Genomic DNA, 21,405 nt, shown 5'->3' with positions numbered 1-21,405 from the left:
TATTATATTAAAGTTTTAATAAAAGAATGATCATTCCAAACATAAAGTACAGGGTATCTAGAAAAAAAAAAGCATTACAATACTTGCAACAACAATAATTGCATAGAACAGTCTTTCAAAAACAAAAACACACAGTGGTCTGGAGAAAAGATTTCAGATAAACGGGTTAAAAATTGGATTTCAACCCCTTTCCACCAGTAAGTACTCACTGAGACTATTGGGAATTTGAAACTACAGTATGCGGTGCTTATGAGAGCAGTTTTTACAGAAAGAGCGGTAATGTTACTCTCAGCAGCGAACGTGACGAGACGGACTCACACATCTGTACAGGAAGCAGCAGTAATGCCGGATAAAATCTAGATGCTATCAGTGTCCCAATTCAAATAATACAGGTCAGCTTCAGCACCTGAGCAGGCATGACCCCGCAGCCATGCTCAAGCTAGACAGTGACCCTGTTACTGATGTACCAGTGCTGCCCTGTATCATACACAGTGCTTCAGTCTCTGTAAAGAGGCGCACGAGATCTATGCGAACAGCACTTCACATACAGTAATACGATAGGATACATTTTCATTTTTAATAAGTTTAAATTTGATCACCATCAAGAGACTTCATTAAATAAAGGAAAATGAAATATAATGAATACTTAACTTGAACTTTTTTTGGTCAATAAATTGTATTTTTTTATTGCAATTTCTGCAACTTGGGCCCACCATGCTGGGACCAACCCAGAGGGTCAGTTAGTAAAGCAGTCACTTATTGCATTTCAGAAGCATCTACTGCCTCTCTGCAGTGCAGTAAGATAAGGAAACAGTGTTGACGGTGCACACGCTAAAACCACATAAGGAAATGTACCGTTGAGAGTCCTCAAGAGGCTGTTTTCTTTTTAGACACACTAAGAGCTTGAGCCATTTATTACAGCACACCACCCATGATATTTCACTATGCAATATTTAGTTTATTCACCCCTTCAGGAGGCACTTAAAAAAACCCAAAAAAAACCAACAAATAGCTGAGCTTTACTCTACACCGACAAATCGTCTCCATTTCCTCTCTCCATCAGCTCAACAGGAACCCACAAGGATACCATAGAAGCTGCAAAACAAAAACATCTAAATTCTCAAGGCGTGCTCTTTTACGAAAGTAATCTTTCCTCCTATGTGATACAAAAAAAAATTTATTTTCCCTCAGCTTAAAGCCGGGGGATTTTTTTTTTCCTGCCTGTACATATCAGTGTAGTTTATTCAAAGACAGACATAAAGGCAGCAGAACAATATCTAAAAAGCCAACACCACAATGAAATGCTTGGGTGAACAATAAATAGCTATGCAATTTATATGTTAAAAGGATTCTTGGATATATTTCAGTACGAAGAGTAAGGGTAACATCTTTGTTATTATTTGTGTACTCTTGTATAATAAAAGATACATAGTAAGATCTTTTCTATTTTAATATGCAGCTGCATCCCTGATAGCTTTGGACTATATATCTGAATTTCTCGATTATCACATTTGTGATGCAGAATTCACACTGATACATGTACATTCATGCAGTTTTTAAATAAACGATGACGGGCTCCGTTTTAAAACTAAGATTACGAAGATGAGCTAACCTGATTGTTTGCCTAAAAAGCAGCCTGGAAATGTGTAATGCGAATGTCTAGAATAATACACACACAAAAAACAAATCACACATACAAAAGAGAGATTCTCCCCCCCCCCCCAAAAAAAAAAAAAAAAAAAAACTATTTTCCCCATAGGGACCCTTACGCCAAATAAAATACAACAATGACAAAGTGAAAAGAATATAATCAGTCCCCGTGATAACAGAGGTGCATGCAAGAGAACACCCATTAAAATTAATGGCTTCACACTCCTTTTCCATTTCCAAATGAAGCAAAAGAAATGGTGGCAAACTCTCTCTGTCCTTGTCTGAAATTCTTCCATTTGCTGGGGAGTGTTCACAGTGCCAGTCACCAAGGGGGGGGGGGGGGGGGGGGGGGGGGGGGATTGCTTGTTTCATCTTGGTTCAGCTGAGCTGCTTCAGAAAGACGCACGTGTACAGTCTCGTCTAGGTCAGGAAGAAAGAAATCGAGCTCCAGAACCCCTGAGAGCAAGTCCAAGTCCTGCTCTGTGTGATTGAAATGTGATAACACAACATAGATACACAAATACACACTCGTGCACGCACGTGCACACACACACACACACACGTCTGACGCTTTCTGCCCCCCCGCAAGCGTTGTTGCAGAAATGTTGACACATACATGCACAGCCACAAACGAATGCTGATGATTGGATGGTTGTGCTCAGTGGGCGCCGTCATCCCAGCCACAATCGTTCTTCTGCTTAGCCAGTTTACGTACAAGTCTCTCAAGCTCCTTGCGAGACTTCTGCTCCTCCTCCAGAAACTGCTTCATCCACTTATTCTCCTGCCACACATTGTGTAAAATAACAAAGTTAAGATATATCAGAGCCTTTCAAGCATGCGTTTCACAATTTTTGAGGACATTTCAATTCAGTTCACTTCTTACTCACTGCCAAACACCACCCCAAAACACCAAACCTTTCAATATTTTATTGAGGATATACGTCTAAATAGCGAGCAGTCAATTTTTGAACATGAGAGTCTCCTTCGTGCTTGAGTGTTTGCACTCATTTCTTTCATCTCGTCTGCTCTCGGTTTCACCATGTATGCGTAAAAGCCCCACCTCCCCACACATGGAGCAGAACTTCAGTTGGAAAAAACGAAATGATTTCATTACCAGAATTAAACGCTGAAAGTGACTGATTATATATGTCCAAATGACCAAACAAACTCAATCTGATACACAAAAGAGAAAAGCAATCAGGAAAGGAAACAGAGTGACTGCTTCCCCTAGACAACCTACATTCTTGCATTAGTGATCTCCAATCTCACTCACCTTTTTAAGCTCATGAACCTCATCCTTTAAAGCGTACACGGCATCAACCAGACTCCTGAAAAAAAGGGTAGTATAGTGTTTGTGTCATACTTCAAGATATGATATGCACGCTTTAAACACCCTCTCCATCTCAAAGAAAGCTAATTATTTTGCACTTCAAACACATATCTATGTACATCTATACCCACACATATACGGTTGATAGACAGCATCTCAACAGGTTAAATGGGATTAACATCAAAACTCTGAATCTATCTGCAAAAAAAAGTACATCTGAATACACATAAAAAGAGTACTAAGTAATACTATTCTTACTTTTCCTCAATAACCGTCTGCCCGTTGCTCTTCATTTCCTCCACAATGATCTTCTCTTCCTCTGGCAGGAGCACCTGAGGAACACACTCTTTCCGTACCGCTGTATAAACACACACACACACACACACACAAAATAATGATAAAGCTAAAATCATTAGAGCATAACTCTAAAAAGGCACTACAGACGCAATTCATCCACATCATTCTGCAAATACACACCCGTGGTGCTCTGATGCAGGCTGGCTCCCGTGCAATATGCCTCAATTACCCTCAGAATCTGAGCATCCTCCTCTAGAGCAACTGTACCTGTAAAAACCAGAGATTGCCATTATTACACAGCACTCTGCTGAAATGAATGCAAATGACATTAGAGGTGTAAGGTAAGAGGTTTGTTCTGTGTATGCTCTTCTTCATTGTTCATTTTAAGATAAAGCAGCGCTGCAGAAGCCCCAAGTCTGCTCTAGTGATTTCTAAACCATATATGTTACATTATTTCTGAGCAACATCATTAAAAGAACATAACTTCTTGTTTAAAAGCTTGTTTTGAGCAATGCTTTACACCTCCCATTCCCTAATATAAAGCAAGACACTTACTTCTTCTCATGTGAATGTCATCATCAGAGGTCTTGCGCTCTTTCCTCCTATTTCCTGGCAAGAACCTCATAGGCCGTGGGCTCTTGCTGGTATCCTGGAGGTGGTCGACAATAAACTAAGTACATCTCTGTACACAAAATCCCTCCTCCTACACACACAGAGCAACACACTTCTGAAAGCCAGTGGTCCAAACCAACCAGAATGCAAGCTTAAAGGGATGTGCATCCCATGTGAATAAACATCAGTAAACACACATACACCACACACAGAAGTCCATCAACAAACACAGCAGCAAGCATGTAATGATGACCAAGACCAAATTAGCCAGTGATCTGTGTTAATATGTACCTTGCCTACCAGAGTTTTACAAAAAAAATAATAAATACTATGACTTATTTCATCACCTTTTTTTTAATCTACATCTTTACCCACATCCCACTGCAGCAAAGGCAGAAGAAAAATACTTTCAATATAAAAGCTTTATCTGTGGTCTGCATCAATTAGAAAACCATGAGAAAGGATCTTATCTAAATGATTTAAACCATGTGGTTTTATGAGCTGCTGACTTTGGGGTCAAAATGATGGTTTCACTAAACACATGAAAAGTTGCGCTTTGATGACTAATTAACGTGTTAAAAACGATTCCTAAGTCACGGTGAGGGTGATGTACTTGTACCATTACATACAGGTGCTGCAAAATGACTTGAGAACATCTTATGATGTCATTTGCCCCGTGTCCTTGGCTGGAACTGAAAAGTTGGTCGAACACGCAACTGGAAACAGTTGATTCATGGGACATCCCTAAACTTCGCTGAAACGATTTTCTCATAAGAATCAGGAGGACGGAGTGACTCCTGATTGTCACCACCTGTCTTTTGAAACCACTGAAGAGGCCACAGGACTTACAATAATGCAGGTGCACGGTGTAAAGGTTGTTTCCCTATATTGGTTTTGTGTGCGGGGAAGTCATTTCCCAAAGTTGAAGGAAAGGTAGATTCAGGTGCTGTTCCATTAGCAACTCGGCAATTACTCAAGCGCAGAATGACCTCACACGTAAAAGGTTATGAAGTATATGTATAAGAAGCTATTTTGGCTAACGTGTTAAACAACTGCTTGATCTGACTGACTAAGCTGAGCTTTTCCGCTCATTTAGAAGTTGGTGTTTAAACTTGTGCACCTGTCTGGATCAAAAACAAAAAAACACTATATCATTATGCATGAAGAACATAGTTTCCTTCCACCAGGTTTTCCATTAAATGAAATTGAACTTCAATGAAGTGGGATGTCATCTAAGCCATAAAAGCATACTTAGTCTGCTGATAATTTAAATGTGGAAACATATTCATGGCTGAATGACTGTAGAACTCAATATGCTCTGTGCCTACAAGTCCAAAAATAGCTTCCCTAGTACAATTTTCTTCTATTGCTCTTTCAGAGAAGGATTTCAAAAGATAGCTGATGCCGTACATGACGACTAGAAGACAAATAGCAGGTTTGCGGCACCACAGAAACAGGAAACTAACAGATGATAGCAAGAGAGGGGTGATGCAGAGAGAGCAATGACATGCTAGCTCAACACTGGAGATAACACACACACACACACACACACACACACACACACACACACACACACACACACACACACACACACACACACACACACACACAGGCAACCCCATCCCACCTTTCTGAGCCCACATCCTCCCACACACAGAGAATAGAAACACAGTAGTGAGGTCTAACCTTACCTTCATGATATAAGACATCCTCTACAGAAGGCAGAATGGAGAAAGAGAGAAAGGGGAAAATGTGCATGAAAAATACAATGAGAGGAGGATGCGCTAGTGAGAGTTAACGATGAACATTTTTTAAAAACCCGTCTGCCATTCACCTATTCTTCGTCTGTGCAGAATAGGGTGATTTTGGTTTCGTATAAAGAGAGACGTATAAAGAAAAGAGAAAACTGACAGAAAGCCAGCAATGCATTCAGGACATGTGCATGCAATCTCTATAAGATAAATAGACCCAGATGGCTGCAAGCATGCTGCTTGCTCCCATCTTCAAGTTTGTTGTCAAGAAGGCATAAACACATATTTAAAATATAAGCTATTAAACAAGACACATGTTAGTTTGCAGATATCACATGTGATACACTGATATCTAATCAACACATTACCAGAGTCAAGTCTAACTGAAACTTTTAAAACTGCTGACTTGATACTTTTGTGAAAAGCGTACACCACCCACATAAGACCACACCGTAAACATCACATCGCTCATAGACAAGTAGCTCATAACCACTGATGCAGTCATCATTCTTAAATGCCAGGCACCCTTGGTGACCTTGCTGCCATTACTGGAAAATATTTCCTCAGAACAACACCTTGACTGCCCATATTTCAGGAACAATTTCAGTAGTTTCAATTTTGTTCCCCTTCTTGCAACTAAAGCTAAAATGATGCTCGCTGCTTGCCTTTGAAAGGCCACTTTAGCTAACTCACACCCTGCACTGTTAATGTCACAGCCATTACCACATTTTCAGAGCCTGTGACCACATACCTTTAAGCTGTACGCTCCAAACCATATTTTGTTGCGCTGATGAACAGCATTAATGTGAGTTACTGCATAGCAATACCACAGTTCCTTCGATTAATGGTGTCAGTCTATAACCACTAAATGATTATTTAGAACAACATATTACCAAAATATAAGTTCACTATGTCTCACAAAAAGTAGTATTCAGATAAGACCGATCAACTACTTTATCCAATTGCAATAATCTTAGTAGGAGTCTCAATTCAGAAGAGAGTCCCACATCTCTTCTGGTCCATCAATTTTAAATTAATAATAAAAAAAAATAAAAAAAAACAGAGCTAAATTCCCAAATAACAGATGTGTATATGTTAACTAGTTGAATGAGAACAAAGAAGCAGCTGTTTGGAACACTTTAGTATTGCAACACCTCAGTACTTCCTGTGTCCGGTGACATTTTCTGGCATCGTTGTATTTTTACTCAGTTGTATATAGCATTCGTATTCTATTTTTATCTTATTGTATATTTTTATTCTATTTTATTCTACTGTATATAGTATATTATTTTATTCTATTCTGTACAGCTGTGTACTGTATTTATTCTTATTGTATTCTAATTTTTGCCTCAACTTTTGCACTGTCCACTTCCTGCTGTGACAAAACAAATTTCCCACGTGTGGGACTAATAAAGGTTATCTTATCTTATCTTATCTTATTTGAGCCATAATTAGTGCTGACACTAGAGTGGAGGACAGGATGCTTTGATTTAACCCATATGATGCTTTACTAGTAAAATAATAAATAAATGAATGAATCTATAACTCTAAGTCAAGATAATACTCTATGTCTTTTAAAACTAACTGAAGTGAACCCAGTGCCTCCAAAAACAGCATCCGGTGAAGTGCACAGTAAAGCGAGGATTTCACACATGTTTGTAATCTCAAACAATTTTCTCCGTCCTATTAATTGTAGGAATTTTTCATAAAATGAAAGTTAACTTACAAACATGGACCATAACTCATACACGCACACCTCTACTTTGTGCTTCAATTTTAGTTTGTACATCTGAAAAATGTAACATACCAGACAAAAATGGAGACTACTGAGCTCTCTCGTGTGTATAAGCCGAATGTTTATATTTAGTTTATTTAAAGTTCGTGTGCTTTATTTGTTTTTTAATATTTATTACGTGTCTAGTTTTTATGGCTCGAATTTCATTAGCATTTAGTGCGTGATGTAATGGAAGGCTTAAGCTAAAACACATCACTGTAAGACTTGACAAGTTACCAACAAACACGGATACAGCGGTGGGCAAGCAGAGGAAGGGGACTTCTGCTATTGGTACAGTTTTCTGGCAATGTATCGAATGACTGATACTAAGAGACTGGTGTGGGCTTGTTTGTGCAACTTTCTACCTCTTTGTAGCCCAGAGCAGCTGAAGGTTTGAGGGGAGGTGCGGGCCGCAGACAGCTGAGAGACCAGGGCTTGCTAATCTTTGGTGGTTCCAGGGGGCCACGACTGACGCTGCTGAAGCTGCCCTGGTGATGTGGGTGAGTGGTGGCGCTGATCATGCTCACTGGTTTACCATCTGCGTTCTGCATTGAACCAGACAAAAGGAAGCAAAGCAAATACTTGAGAATTACTGTGCATGTGTGGTGAAACATGAGTCTGCCGTTTGTCACTTTTTGGTTTTCACACCTGGGAACTGTGTAGGATTCACTTTTGGTACTGTTTTGAATTTATGTATACGTGTGTCTGTCTCTGTCCTAACCTTTGAAATGGTGCTGGCAGGGCTTCCGCCTTTGGTAAAAGGTTGAAGGTGCTCTAGCCATTCCTGTAACTCCTGGGCACTGCTGCAGAACACTGTAATGCGTTCAATCATGCTTCCTGCAGCAAATAAGACAACACGCAATAAATGAAGAGCTGCTTTCCATCACAGGTGTTACATACAGCGTTTACATAGACTCATGATGGGCATGAATGTCCTCAGAACAATGAGAAAGGTTAAGTGACTCAGTGAAGCTCTAAGGAGAACTGCTGATTTACAAAGTCGCCAAGGTCGGGAGAAAGACCCAGACTGTCAGTCTCAGGTGGGGTCTTCAGGAACAGCCCAGGAACCACCAATGCTCAGGCCTGCCATGAACAGGGAACTCTTTATATCGCCATGGACTGAAAGGGTGCCAACCTAGAAAAGAAACCGCTGCCTGGAAAAACCGACGTTTTTTCTGGGCAGCGACTACAATTTCCACTGCTACCCACATGAACAAGCCAAATGTCTTCTGGATCAAAGTTTTATGGTATGATGGGAAAACGATTGCATTATTCGGCCACAATGATAAGAGGTATGTACCAACTGTAGTTACCAACTGTCAAGCATGGTGGTGGCAGCATCAAGGTGCACTGAGAAACTTGGTAAAGGACATTTAACCAAATATTAGTAGGGGTGTATGTATATTTTTGCCCCTGTTCGGATTGGAGAAAATCTAAAATAAATTAAAAATTGTACAATTATTCTTTCTTTTAAAGTAATTAAAGGTTTATGCTAAATAATCATTCCACCCAGGATAAAGAACAATTCACAGAAATCATCTAATGCCCCAAATTACCATGACATTCACGTCCATGATGAGTGTATGTAAACTTCTGACCACAACTGTACGATTCATGAGACCAACGTATGTCACAGCCAGAGCAGTACCACCCATACTTTATATTTTAGCAATAATCAAAGCATGTTTTGAAAAACCTTATGGTTCTAATATTGGAAGTCAAGCCACTGAAAATATGAGGTTTCACATTTACAAACAATCACATTTATAACATTTCACATCGTTATACAGAAAACAGCTTTCTTTAAAAAAGAAAAAGAAAAAGAAGAGTGGAATAATGGATGGATGGATGCATTCCAGCTTTGGATGTATGGCTTTTTTTTTAAAGGAGGCCAGACTGACTTCACCATTGGGCTAATTTTTTGTCACACGGACAAAAACCCTGCTTTGTACAAACACAATGAACTAATGAAAGCATGAATACTTTACAGAGGAAAAGTGTTTTCCTGAATCACTTCAAATGTTAAATGTTAAACAATTCAATGAATTGGTTGGTCAAATAGTTTATTATTATGTAAGAACAATATCACTGTCCTCTCAAATCTTTTTTTTCTCTTTATTTTTGTCCTAAAATTTGAGATTTCAAAACAGGATAAGTGGAAGGAAATGGAGGGATGGCTGGTTGGATTTTAGATGCAAACCTGTGATGTCAAAGGCAAAGTGGGAAATGTCTCCTTCTTCCGCGTGCCTCGTTACTGTGGTACCTGTTAGAGGCAGTCTTCCCTGAATGGAGGAAAACCAAAGAGAGAGGAACACTCAAGTGTAAACAAACTAAAAGATGCAGTACTGTGTATGTCGTGACCAGAAAAAAAAAAAAAAGGTTAATCAAGGAAAATCAGGACTGGATAACATTAGGGACAACTGACGTTTAATGAAACACATATGTAACATGTATATATAAAGAAAATTTTGAAACTGAGCAACTTCAAATCTTTCTTCAATTTATTCTAAGATAGTATCTACTTCATGCTTTAGACAGTGTTTCCACAACTGATGGAATAGAATGAAAAAGGAAAACCGTGCATATTTAGGATTTATATTTAATACTCTATTTATTTATTGCATAGGCTGCTGTTTGCAGCTGACTGAATACATTAAGTTTGACTAAACACTAAATCAGCCACAAGTTTGTGCGCGTTTTCAAAGCGTTTCTCTAGATGGGAGGTAAACGACATACCTGATAAATAAAGCCACTCATCCGGGGACTGGCAGACAGCATTACTAACACATTCGGGAAAAGCATAAGGTAACGCTCCTCTTTTTCCTAAAAGAGAGACACAGTAATTATTTTTGCAAACCTATTGTGAAGGTTGGAAAATGCATTTTCAACAACAACATTGATCGGTTATGTTTTTTTTGGTGTTCTTTTTCTTGAGTTATTCAAGGTAAACCAAAGTGATTCATTGCACTTCTTTGCAAGAAGCAAGCCGTTTCAGGTTTCCCTCCTAATGTGACAAAAAAAAGTGAGCATATTTTAGCTCTGGTTGCAGCAGGCCAGTTTGGGAAAACACTTGCTTGTTATATGAATGGAAATTCAAATGAGCTATGAAACAAATATGGTAATTGTTATGCTGGTTGGAAAGCGGTTGGCAGTGATTAAAAAAAAAAAAAAAAGAAGGGGGGGGGTGAATCCAAATGTGTATCTTGGGCTTTCTTCCAACCACGGACTACGAATCGACCCCTACACAGAAACCACACATGAAAGAGGAGACGGCTTTTGGGTCTGCCTATGGCCTACTTAGGTTTCAGTTCTCATACTTGAGGGGGGTAATAATTTAGCAACAAAGGGGAACAGATTTCCGCACCTACAGTTCCTGAAAACTAGAAACTTAGTTTGTTTTAAAGATTGCTACACTGCTGGATCTCAACAGGAAAAGAGAAAAATGTACTACAGATAAATTATCTTTTAATTAACAACAACTATTTGTTGTTATGAGAGAGCTGTAAAGGAGCCAGGCAGCTTAATTAATTAACTGATATGATTTTTCTTAAATGCCACAACCAAACCTCTGATTGTACACATATTCTAAACTGACAAAAGGATATTTTGTATTTAGTATTATTGCAGCAGTTCCACTATAGTTTGGCTGAATGAGCTTTTTCTCATTTAGGAAAACCTCATATCTCTCACCTCACTGCAGCCATTTCTCACATGGACCAGGGACGTGTAGGCCACTTGACCAAGACTCTTCATGCTTTCTCCCTCCCAGCCCCGCACAGGTTCTGACAAGATCTGCAGCTCCAGGTTCTTGCGCTTCCGCAGATCCTGGCACTGTGTCTTAAGCACACAAGCACACACAAGATTACAAAACTATGCAACATGCTGGTGAAAATAAATCTGATATTTTTCTGGACCCTTTTTTCTTGCCTTTTATTACTACTGAGTAACAAGCAACAGGATAATCTCTCCCCCCTGTGGATATGGCTTTGAAAATGTAACCATTGCCATGTACGCAAAAGGCATAAAAACTAGCATGCAACATAAAGTAGTACATTTTTCAGGTGCTGTGCAGGGGTTCTCCCTCTTCAAGCAGAAAAAAGTGACAATGCAACATTATCACTTTCCACTGCACGTCAATCAAAAATTAGGGTTTTTTTTGTTTGTTTTTTTAAAGAGCACTGTAAATTAGCATAGCATTTCTAAAGTACCAGAGATCCTAACCACACTCAAAACACACAAAGAAACATCAGACTTGCAAATTACAACGGAGAGTGATAAGTGATGCCTTTTTTTGTTTCCCCAGTTTCCTGTGTAGAAGAAACGAGTGAGTCACTTTATCTGCTCTTATGAGGAAGTCAAAGCAATACCGGGGAATTTGTGTCTCAGGGTGGCGTTCGCTCAGGTATAGTGCGGTTGCTCGTTTCTAATCCAGCTCTTTTAAGATGGCATTTCAGTTCCCACCCACCTTAGGAACAATACGATCACTCAACTTAAAGCAGAAAAAAAGGATCACTGCATTGTTTCTGGTTTTTTCCCCCCTATCAGAGCTCTGTTTGATTATGAGGAATTGTGCTAAACTACACTGTAGAATGAAATGAAAACATGTAAACACGAAATTGAAAGCGTGATAACATTATTTACCAAGAGCGTCATTTCCACCATTAACTAGTTCCTTATTAGCGTGCGTATTAGCAGCACAATGGCTTTTATGCATCACCATTTTCTACAACTAGTAACCATTTTCCCTCAGTTACCATCCAAGTCCTGTTTAATAACAATATGTAAGGATAATAAGCTTTACTTTGTATAAGCCTCATTACAGAAGATTGCACTGTAACATAAGCAGTCACTCCCTATTATCTGCAGCTGATCTGTTTTTGTTCAAAAGAAACCACAAGTGTTAGTTTCCAAATAACTGTATCGAGCTTTTTTAACTCAGAATACAGTTTTCATTATTTTATAAAACTGCCTACTCTTTACACCAAGATCCGACGCTGAAGCACACAGCTACTGAAATGACTTCACCAATTATTCAGCTATTCTTAGTAAATGGATTACGCCTTGAAAAAACTGCAGATTTATGCATTTGTCATTAACTGCCTTAGCGAAACCTAAATTGGCGAATAACGTGCAGGCAAGACCTCACTATAATTACTACTGCTGGGCACTATTAACACTAGCACACTTAAGCAGTGGTCCCAACCCCTGGGCCACAGACTGGTAACGGTCCGTGAGTCGTTTGGTACCAGGTTGAGGCTCGGGTGTTAAATTTATGGTTTTCAGGGTTTTTTATCGTTTTTATCGTTAACTTGGTTTTCCTGGGTCTTTTCCCGTGTGTTATGAATAAAATAATTTTTTGCTACCGGTACTGGTTTTATTTTGTTGTATTTATCCGCGACACCTTAAAGGCCGGTCCGTGAAAATATTGTCAGACATAAACCGGTCCGTGGCGCAAAAAAGGTTGGGGACCGCCACACTAAAGGATTAATGAGTGCTTTATAATGACTAAAAAGGTTGAAAATGTACTCATAAATCCTACAGTACATTAATTTCACTAAAACATACTATGATTGACTTAAATAGTTGATGTGCAATGTATGTGCAATGTGCTGTTAAATGTTAAGTATTGATGTATTGATGACAATTAATTACTATTCAAGATTATTATTCTGGGAAAAAATGACATTTTAATAAATATAATCCATATTATTAATTTTATGCAAAATGTATTTTTTTGGATAGTAAGGGTGGTAAGGTAGCACGGTCCTGTAAGGAGGAAATCCAGGAGCTTCAAAGTCTGTCATGACATTATCCAGGCTTCCTCTGCAAGTTCACTTCGATCCTTCTGACTTACCAAAAGGCTCCTAAACGCCGCTGTTGCCTTTACAATGTCAGTGTAGTCAGGGTGGGCTTCCTGCGGTGCAAATGAACATTACAGGTTTAAACATAACAGTCTTTATCCTAAAGGAATACAAGAGCACATACAGGTATACTGTGCAACACAAAGGGAATTCAAGGACTGAAAAAAATCATTTAATGCAAGTTGTTTAATTTATGAAAATACATAGTGTAACTTTAATGGTAGTTTAGCTTCTGTAAGTAAAGCAAGTGAATAAAACAGTAAAAAAATATTGTATTTATACTTGTATATAATTTCAGTATGCTTTTTATATGTCTATGCTCTCTCCTTTACCTCCACATGTCTCTCTAGCTCCTGTAGCAGGGTAGGGTATTTTTCAAGCCTCATGAAGGGCTTACTGAGGCTGGTGGTCAGGGTCATGACTCCTCCAGTACTTGCTCCATGACTCTCCATGAACTTCTCAAGTTCCTCACTAAGAAAACACACACACACAATTTATAGGCAATATTTTATTTGGGGGGGGAGTGTGTCCAGGGATGAAGTACGGGGGGGGGGGGGGAATCAAAGATTACGGGTAACAAGAAAAATCACAAGTTTTTGAGTCTAGATTGCATGCAAGCTGTAAGCCAGGTATTTATAAATTATTATATAAACCTTCATTTTTACTATATAATAAATTGTAAGATAGGCTTTAAAATTATAACATAACCATGTATTTCTTGCTGTGCTGAACTGCAAAACGTAGGAGTGAAATTTTGTATTTTTAATAACACAACGTTACCATATACAACACACATTAACCACATTATCAAAAGCTCTCACTTTCATAGAACTGTCCCACCAGTAAAATGAAACAAAGTGTGCAGAAAAGCTCAAAGAATTAGTCATTTTAACACAAATACATCCATGTTTCATTAAAGTGACAAATGACTCGACAGAGTTCAGAAATCTACACTAAACAGTGGAAACACTGCTGAGAAACAATAGGAGTATCCTCATAAAACAACACCATGTGATAAGCTTTGAGTATATTAATTGTCACGCTATTCGGTTGTTAACGAGATCAGCAACTCGATTGGAAATGCAAACGACAACCTCGGACAACAGCACCTCTTCCTGTTTCCTTAAATAGAGAAATAAAGAAATAAATATCAATAAAAGTTAAGCTATATTTTTGCCTGGTAACAGGTTTCTATATGCTACAATTTTTTGAGCTGTGGTAGTCATCATATATTTAGATTTTTTTTTAAAAATGTAATATTTGTATTATGTTCATGTTTTGTGATGGTATATTGATGAAATCAAAAGTAACAACATATTACCGCACACTGCCCTTTATTTGTTACAGCAAAGCGAGCCGATCGCACTGCAGAAAAACAGTAACCCAAGTGTATCACATTTGTGGTGCATGTGAGATTTTCACATGCACCATCTTTGATGGTCAAATATTTCACAGACAGTGCAAATCAGGTCAACATTGGTTTGGTGCAAATCTACGTCGTTAGCTGCAACATGATCGCTTCAAACGTGGTTTGAAGAGATCGTCATTCATGAGTTTCCACGATCCAAAACATAAATCTGCAGCAGCACTAACTGGTACAAAAGGGTAAATGAGAATGTGACAAAAAAGGCTCCTGCAACTGAAATGCAAATGTGCTTACTGTGAAAAGCGCTCTGTGCGCCTGTCCCCATAACCACAACGCTATACACAGTATCCTGTCAACAGTTGACTTCCTGTGTGTAATTCAACTTAATCTTCAGCTCGCAGTGCAGAAATAGACTAGACGCCTTAACATTACCCAAGGCGGTACTGTTTAAACTGCATCATGGAACTTTCATTATTATTACTATACACATAAGAGAAGCCCTTACTCAATAAGAATAATGAATTTTAGTAGCAACTGAACTCCCAGAAACATCAGGAGACAACACGCACGTTTGACACAAACACTTCTTTACCTTTACTGACACCTTGTGGCTCAAAGTAAAACGGCATGAGATCATTAAAATGGTGCGCAGTGCCCCCAGAAATTAAACATAAACAAACCACATATTATTTTCTCCCATATCATATTAACCCATATGGAAAAAAAGAGGTGAAGGAGCTTTACTGTATCAAACTTCAACTTTAGAGTGCACTTCAAAGGTCAGTTTAAGACAGCACAGCATTCATATCCAAACAATGACAGATTATATTAAACCTAGGATATTCCCTTCTTTGACTGCAAAAACTACATAATTTGCTGGGCCTTGGAGATGTCAAACTATGCAGTACTTAAAGAAAAAAGGCAAAAGAAATAAAAACAACTGTCACCTGCAGAAATTTGTTTAGTTTTCCCCAGGAAAGTATTTCATTCAGCTTTAGGTCAACTTTTGGCTTTTTAAAAGGGGTTTCATGGGATATATTATTGTCTAAGGAATGCCACTAACATTTATTAAAAATGCAAAACAATGTTTAGCTAAAATAATCAAAATTCAATCATTGGAGAGGATTGGTTACAAATCTTCACCACTGGTTTCTTTTCGCTTTGAAATTAAAAGGCGAGACTTCTCTCTGGCATGTCTCTACATGGCTGACTCTGGTGTTTTGTGTGCAGGGGGGCTGACCTGTGGTCGGTGAGGATGCAGACAGCTGAAGGGTGGCTGGAACAGTAAGCCAGGTACAAAGCCTTGATCTGACACATTAGGTTTAGATAGCAGGCCGCCACTCGCTGCTGTCCCTCTGGGACCCTGCAAAGTCAGAGAAACAGAGCCAAAGTCAGAGAGGTGAAAAGAGCGGGGGGGAAAGCAGGATCGTTGTTAAAGAAAAGAAAGACACAGAAACAAAAGATGGCACAATAAATAAAATAAAAGAAGCAAGCATCTGTTTTTTCCCTAATTTTGTTTAATTTTAGCGATAGCTCTCCAGGCTTTCAGAAATTATGTCAAAGTGTTTCTTTGGACACTGGCTGTTTTTTCACTCAGAGGCAACTAACTCAAGGACTGAACCAGCATCGTCTCTACGACACAGACAGGTTGGTAAATAACAAGTTAAAATGCTATTTTATCGACTAGCAGCCTGTCGCAAGCACACTTCACTTGTTCTAGTTTCTTGCTGAATCTATGAAAAATACCAAAGATGATGGAGTTGATACACATAAAATAGCATTTTTACAACAACAGGGCAATACCCAAAGAGCTACAGTATTAGCTGAAAACTTGGTATATCTCAGCATAGTGTACAGTGTGTCCTTATGAAATTAGAGGAAACTGTACTTTTGAATGACAAAAGTGTTTAAAAAAACAAAACAAACAAAAACAAAAAAAAACCCACACACAAACATCTACAGAACATGAACTGAATCTGAAAACCATGTCCTTAAGAAACGGGAAAAAATCCGACAAAGACCTGACAACATCTGGGAGATACACCTGGACCTTCAGTTGAGAAGAGTGGCTATCAAGAAGCAATTTTTAAGAAAGGGAAACGAGCAGAAAAGTCTGAGGTATACCAAATTCCACAAGAACTGAACTGAAAACCAGTGACAACAGGTCTGAAGGAATCCAAATTTGAAATTTTTGGTTGAAATTGTCCTTATTTACAAAGGAAAGACACAACAGTGAGTGTCCAGAGCCATATGTAAATCATGGCGGACGCTCGGCCATGGTTTAGCTTCATTCCTTGAGCATTACCCCAAATGCATCGCCAGCTGTCATCTTTTCTGTCCTCTTTATAGAGCAACATCCAAAGAAGAGCCTCGAATCTCCTCCAAGAAGCCTGGAGAACTATTCCTAAAGACTACTTTCCACATTTCAGTGTATCACCACCTCTATCTTCCGTTTTCGCAGTAAATTATAAACAAATTAGAGGTGGTTTAAGTCTGTAAATATAAGATTAAAGCATTAAGCCCAACTTATTTCATTAGAAATATTTCAGAGGTGTTTGGACTGCACAATCTATGCGGCTCTAAAACTTCTTCACCACCAGTGCATAAACAAATCAAAAGGAATTTTTCAAATATGTGTGTGCAATAAGTAGCTGTGACCCATTTCAAACACTTTATCAGCTCAGTTTCAAGATGATATTTGTACCAGAAAGAAATAAATAGGAAGAGATGTCTGGGAGGAAGGAAGTGATTGCAAAAATATTATCAAGTATGTTTGTGCAGCGTAAGGAATGAGATGAAACTTTTAACTAGTAATGTTTTACAGATGTGTTTCGCTATGTTTTACAGAGCAATCACAGGAGTAGGGTCCATTGTGGTCCAAATGTTGCTCTTTACTAAGAGTGGTGTAAAAGTAGTTAAATGTAACCAATGAAAGACTTTTTCACACATCTGCATCCAGAATTACTTACTTAGTACATTCCTCCAAAGCCAAACAAAGTCCCTGCTGGAAGCTATTGATATCCTCCAGATTTCCACACAAGGTGGCACTGTCTGCACTGCTGAGCCTAAACACAGAAGTTATTTTAGAATTCACTGCAATTTCGACAAATTCAAAAATACTGGCACACATGTAAACATTTCTCACATTAAGCACAGTTGTAATACAGTGGGGCAAAAAAGTATTTAGTCAGCCACCGATTGTGAAAGTTCCCCCACTTAAAATGATGACAGAGGTCAGTAATTTGCACCAGAGGTACACTTCAACTGTGAGAGACAGAATGTGAAAAAAAAAAAATCCATGAATTCACATGGTAGGATTTGTAAAGAATTTATTCTTAAATCTGGGTGGAAAATAAGTATTTGGTCACCTCAAACAAGGAAAATCTCTGGCTCTCACAGACCTGTAACGTCTTCTGTAAGAAGCTTTTCTGTCCCCCACTCGTTACCTGTATGAATGGCACCTGTTTGAACTCATCATCTGTATAAAAGACACCTGTCCACAGCCTCAAACAGTCAGACTCCAAACTCCGCCATGGCCAAGACCAAAGAGCTTTCGAAGGACAACAGGAAAAGTATTGTAGACCTGCACCAGACTGGGAAGAGTGAATCTACAATAGGCAAGCAGCTTGGTGTGAAAAAATCAACTGTGGGAGCAATCATCAGAAAATGGAAGACATACAAGACCACTGATAATCTCCCTCGATCTGGGGCTCCACACAAGATCTCATCCCGTGGGGTCAAAATGATCATGAGAACGGTGAGCAAAGATCCCAGAACCACACGGGGGGACCTGGTGAATGACCTGCAGAGAGCTGGGACCACAGTAACAAAGGTCACCATCAGTAACACACTACAACGGCAGGGAATCAAATCCCGCAGTGCCAGACGTGTTCCGCTGCTGAAGCCAGTGCATGTCCAGGCCCGTCTGAAGTTTGCCAGAGAGCACATGGATGATACAGCAGAGGATTGGGAGAATGTCATGTGGTCAGATGAAACCAAAGTAGAACTTTTTGGTATAAACTCAACTCGTCGTGTTTGGAGGAAGAAGAATACTGAGTTGCATCCCAAGAACACCATACCTACTGTGAAGCATGGGGGTGGAAACATCATGCTATGGGGCTGTTTTTCTGCCAAGGGGACAGGACGACTGATCCGTGTTAAGGACAGAATGAATGGGGCCATGTATCGTGAGATTTTGAGCCAAAACCTCCTTCCATCAGTGAGAACTTTGAAGATGAAACGAGGCTGGGTCTCCCAACATGACAATGATCCAAAACACACCGCCCGGGCAACAAAGGAGTGGCTCCGTAAGAAGCATTTGAAAGTCCTGGAGTGGCCTAGCCAGTCTCCAGACCTCAACCCCATAGAAAATCTGTGGCGGGAGTTGAAAGTCCGTGTTGCTCGGCGACAGCCCCAAAACATCACTGCTCTCGAGAAGATCTGCATGGAGGAATGGACCAAAATACCAGCTACTGTGTGTGCAAACCTGGTAAAGACCTATAGTAAACGTTTGACCTCTGTTATTGCCAACAAAGGTTATGTTACAAAGTATTGAGTTGTATTTTTGTTATTGACCAAATACTTATTTTCCACCCTGATTCACGAATAAATTCTTTACAAATCCTACCATGTGGATTCATGGATTTTTTTTTCACATTCTGTCTCTCACAGTTGAAGTGTACCTCTGGTGCAAATTACTGACCTCTGTCATCATTTTAAGTGGGGGAACTTGCACAATTGGTGGCTGACTAAATACTTTTTTGCCCCACTGTAAATGCATGCAGCTTTTTATCCTATCATGATCCTGTCACATCTGCTGTTTTATTGCCCTTACTTGTCACTGGATTGCAGGGGTCGTAGGTAACAGTTCAACACTGTTTGTAATTCTTTGAGAAACTCTCGCTCGTGTTCTAAGATGTCCTGTACCACCTGGAGAAGCAGCACAGTGAGCAGAATATTTAACATCTCACACACACAAACGAAATCAATGACACAAATATTAAAAAACTAAACAAACTAAAACCTAAAGAAAGTCTGACTGGCAGTATTCAAAAAAACGCACAAAGTTGAAGCTGAATCCCATAACCTTCCAGATCTTAATTTATTCTGGTGAAGTAAATCACTTTCGATCAATGATTAACATCCGTCAGCACCAAGAAAATGTACATTCTGACTTTAACTCCATTAAACATCTAAGATACAACATTTACCATTCCCAAATATTAAGATAAGCTCTGCATAAAATACCTTTTAACCAAAGTCTTACAAAGAAAACGAACTCATTGTCCTGCATAGCTCCTACTTACCACACTGTAGTAGTTCTTAGTCAGCTGAGTTCCTTTAGGTGACAATGGTTTTTCTATAGAGAGAAAAGCAATAAGGATTTTTAAGCTTCATAGAATTACTTGATTATAACCATCAAAAAAGATATTAAATGCATTTATATATTTTGAGGGGAAGAAGGGGGAAATAATTATATATGTCCTATTAAAAAAAAGAAGTTGCCATTAAATACTTAAATACATAAACTACAACCTCTTTGTCTAACTTCCAAGACAGATTTTTCCCCCTCGTATTTCCATATTTATTCTAAGATGTATAGTATAGTATAGTATTTATTTTATTGTCATTGTCAAGAACAATGAAATTGCGTTTGGGGCTTCCATACAACCCAAAAAAAGAAGAAAATAATAAATACCCCTTAAAACCCAAGTGTACATATTTAACCCAGTGTGACTCCAATGCAATAAGACAATCCTTAGCAATAATGTTCGTAGAAATTCAGACAAAGACCTGAGAAACATGACAAAATACAACAATGCAACCCATTCAATATTATTGTACTGTGAGATATGATATCAGATATGATAGTTATCTATTTAAGAAGGGGGGGGGGGGGGGGGCAGGAGGGGGAAGAGAATAAAGATATGATGCACCAATGCAGACCAGTTGCAAATCATATCAAATACTTTGTGGTATATATTGTCAGCTTTTGTGTAACTGCGCTATTCTATCACAGTGTTTCTGAAAAAAGAAAAATAACAATGCCAATACAATACCATCAGGACACTTTCAGATATGCCAAATATGGTCATAATCTCAACTTCTCTTCCTGCACTATAGTGCTGAATGGCCAGAAAAGTGCGTTTGCAGAAGAATATGGTGAAACGGTTGATCTTTTGGATATAACATTTCATTTCTCGTTATTATTTTGGCACAAGATATTTGTGTAAAATGTTCTGATAGTTAACATATGAATCAATTTATCTTGAGTCTAAGTAAATGTTAAGGCTAACTTTGAAAGAAAAAAAAAAGTTTAGCAGAATGGGATGACTGGCAACGAAAAAGAAGGTGACAGCTGTCTACAGCAAGGAAGTGTAACACAGCACTAAATGCAAATTACAGAAACCAAGAAAAATTTCATTTTTGCATTTTGTCCCAAAATAACAAACTCATAACACCATTATACGGCTACATCTCTGGAAAAAGTAATTTCACGGTCCAGACAGAGCAGCGAAACTCACCACAGGGTTTGATCTCCCGGACGTAGTTACTTGGAAACCAGCCCGTTTTGCCGTTGAGCGTGCCCTCCCACCATCCTCCCTCCTCCTGGCGTGTCACAAGGATCACTTCACCTTTATTGAATGACAGCTCATCCTCATTGTTCTGCTTGAAGTTGAAGCGAGCCTTTACCATCAGCTGCCCACCTCCACCGTTCTCAGACATTTCCTGTTGAGAAAGGTCGTCACAGCCCGAAAGCAAGA

At 38.9% G+C, this 21,405-nt stretch overlaps 1 protein-coding gene across 2 annotated transcripts in view; it reads right to left on the bottom strand.

The window, feature by feature from the left end:
• Positions 1-21,405, bottom strand: part of arhgef6 (Rac/Cdc42 guanine nucleotide exchange factor (GEF) 6) — a 28,798-nt gene continuing 7,393 nt past the window's right edge. The window contains exons 5-22 of one of the 2 annotated variants that reach the window (XM_080901358.1): positions 21,166-21,370; positions 19,948-20,000; positions 19,476-19,570; positions 17,611-17,706; positions 15,882-16,004; positions 13,608-13,746; positions 13,269-13,328; positions 11,105-11,251; positions 10,151-10,237; positions 9,615-9,696; positions 8,136-8,251; positions 7,780-7,959; positions 5,581-5,601; positions 3,833-3,926; positions 3,458-3,544; positions 3,239-3,338; positions 2,924-2,978; positions 1-2,431 (exon numbers count right to left, since the gene is read on the bottom strand). In XM_080901358.1, coding sequence (XP_080757484.1) covers positions 2,309-2,431; positions 2,924-2,978; positions 3,239-3,338; positions 3,458-3,544; positions 3,833-3,926; positions 5,581-5,601; positions 7,780-7,959; positions 8,136-8,251; positions 9,615-9,696; positions 10,151-10,237; positions 11,105-11,251; positions 13,269-13,328; positions 13,608-13,746; positions 15,882-16,004; positions 17,611-17,706; positions 19,476-19,570; positions 19,948-20,000; positions 21,166-21,370 — 1,863 coding nt within the window. In that variant the 3' untranslated portion in view covers positions 1-2,308. The remainder of the gene's footprint in view (positions 2,432-2,923; positions 2,979-3,238; positions 3,339-3,457; positions 3,545-3,832; positions 3,927-5,580; positions 5,602-7,779; positions 7,960-8,135; positions 8,252-9,614; positions 9,697-10,150; positions 10,238-11,104; positions 11,252-13,268; positions 13,329-13,607; positions 13,747-15,881; positions 16,005-17,610; positions 17,707-19,475; positions 19,571-19,947; positions 20,001-21,165; positions 21,371-21,405) is intronic. The other variant, XM_080901359.1, reaches the window with a different exon arrangement.

Source organism: Rhamphochromis sp. 'chilingali' (genome assembly GCF_963969265.1).
Source record: "Rhamphochromis sp. 'chilingali' genome assembly, chromosome: 13".
Lineage (NCBI taxonomy): Eukaryota > Metazoa > Chordata > Actinopteri > Cichliformes > Cichlidae > Rhamphochromis > Rhamphochromis sp. 'chilingali'.
The sequence above is the reverse complement of the archived record's forward strand: the minus strand, read 5'-3'. Positions and strand labels throughout refer to the sequence as shown.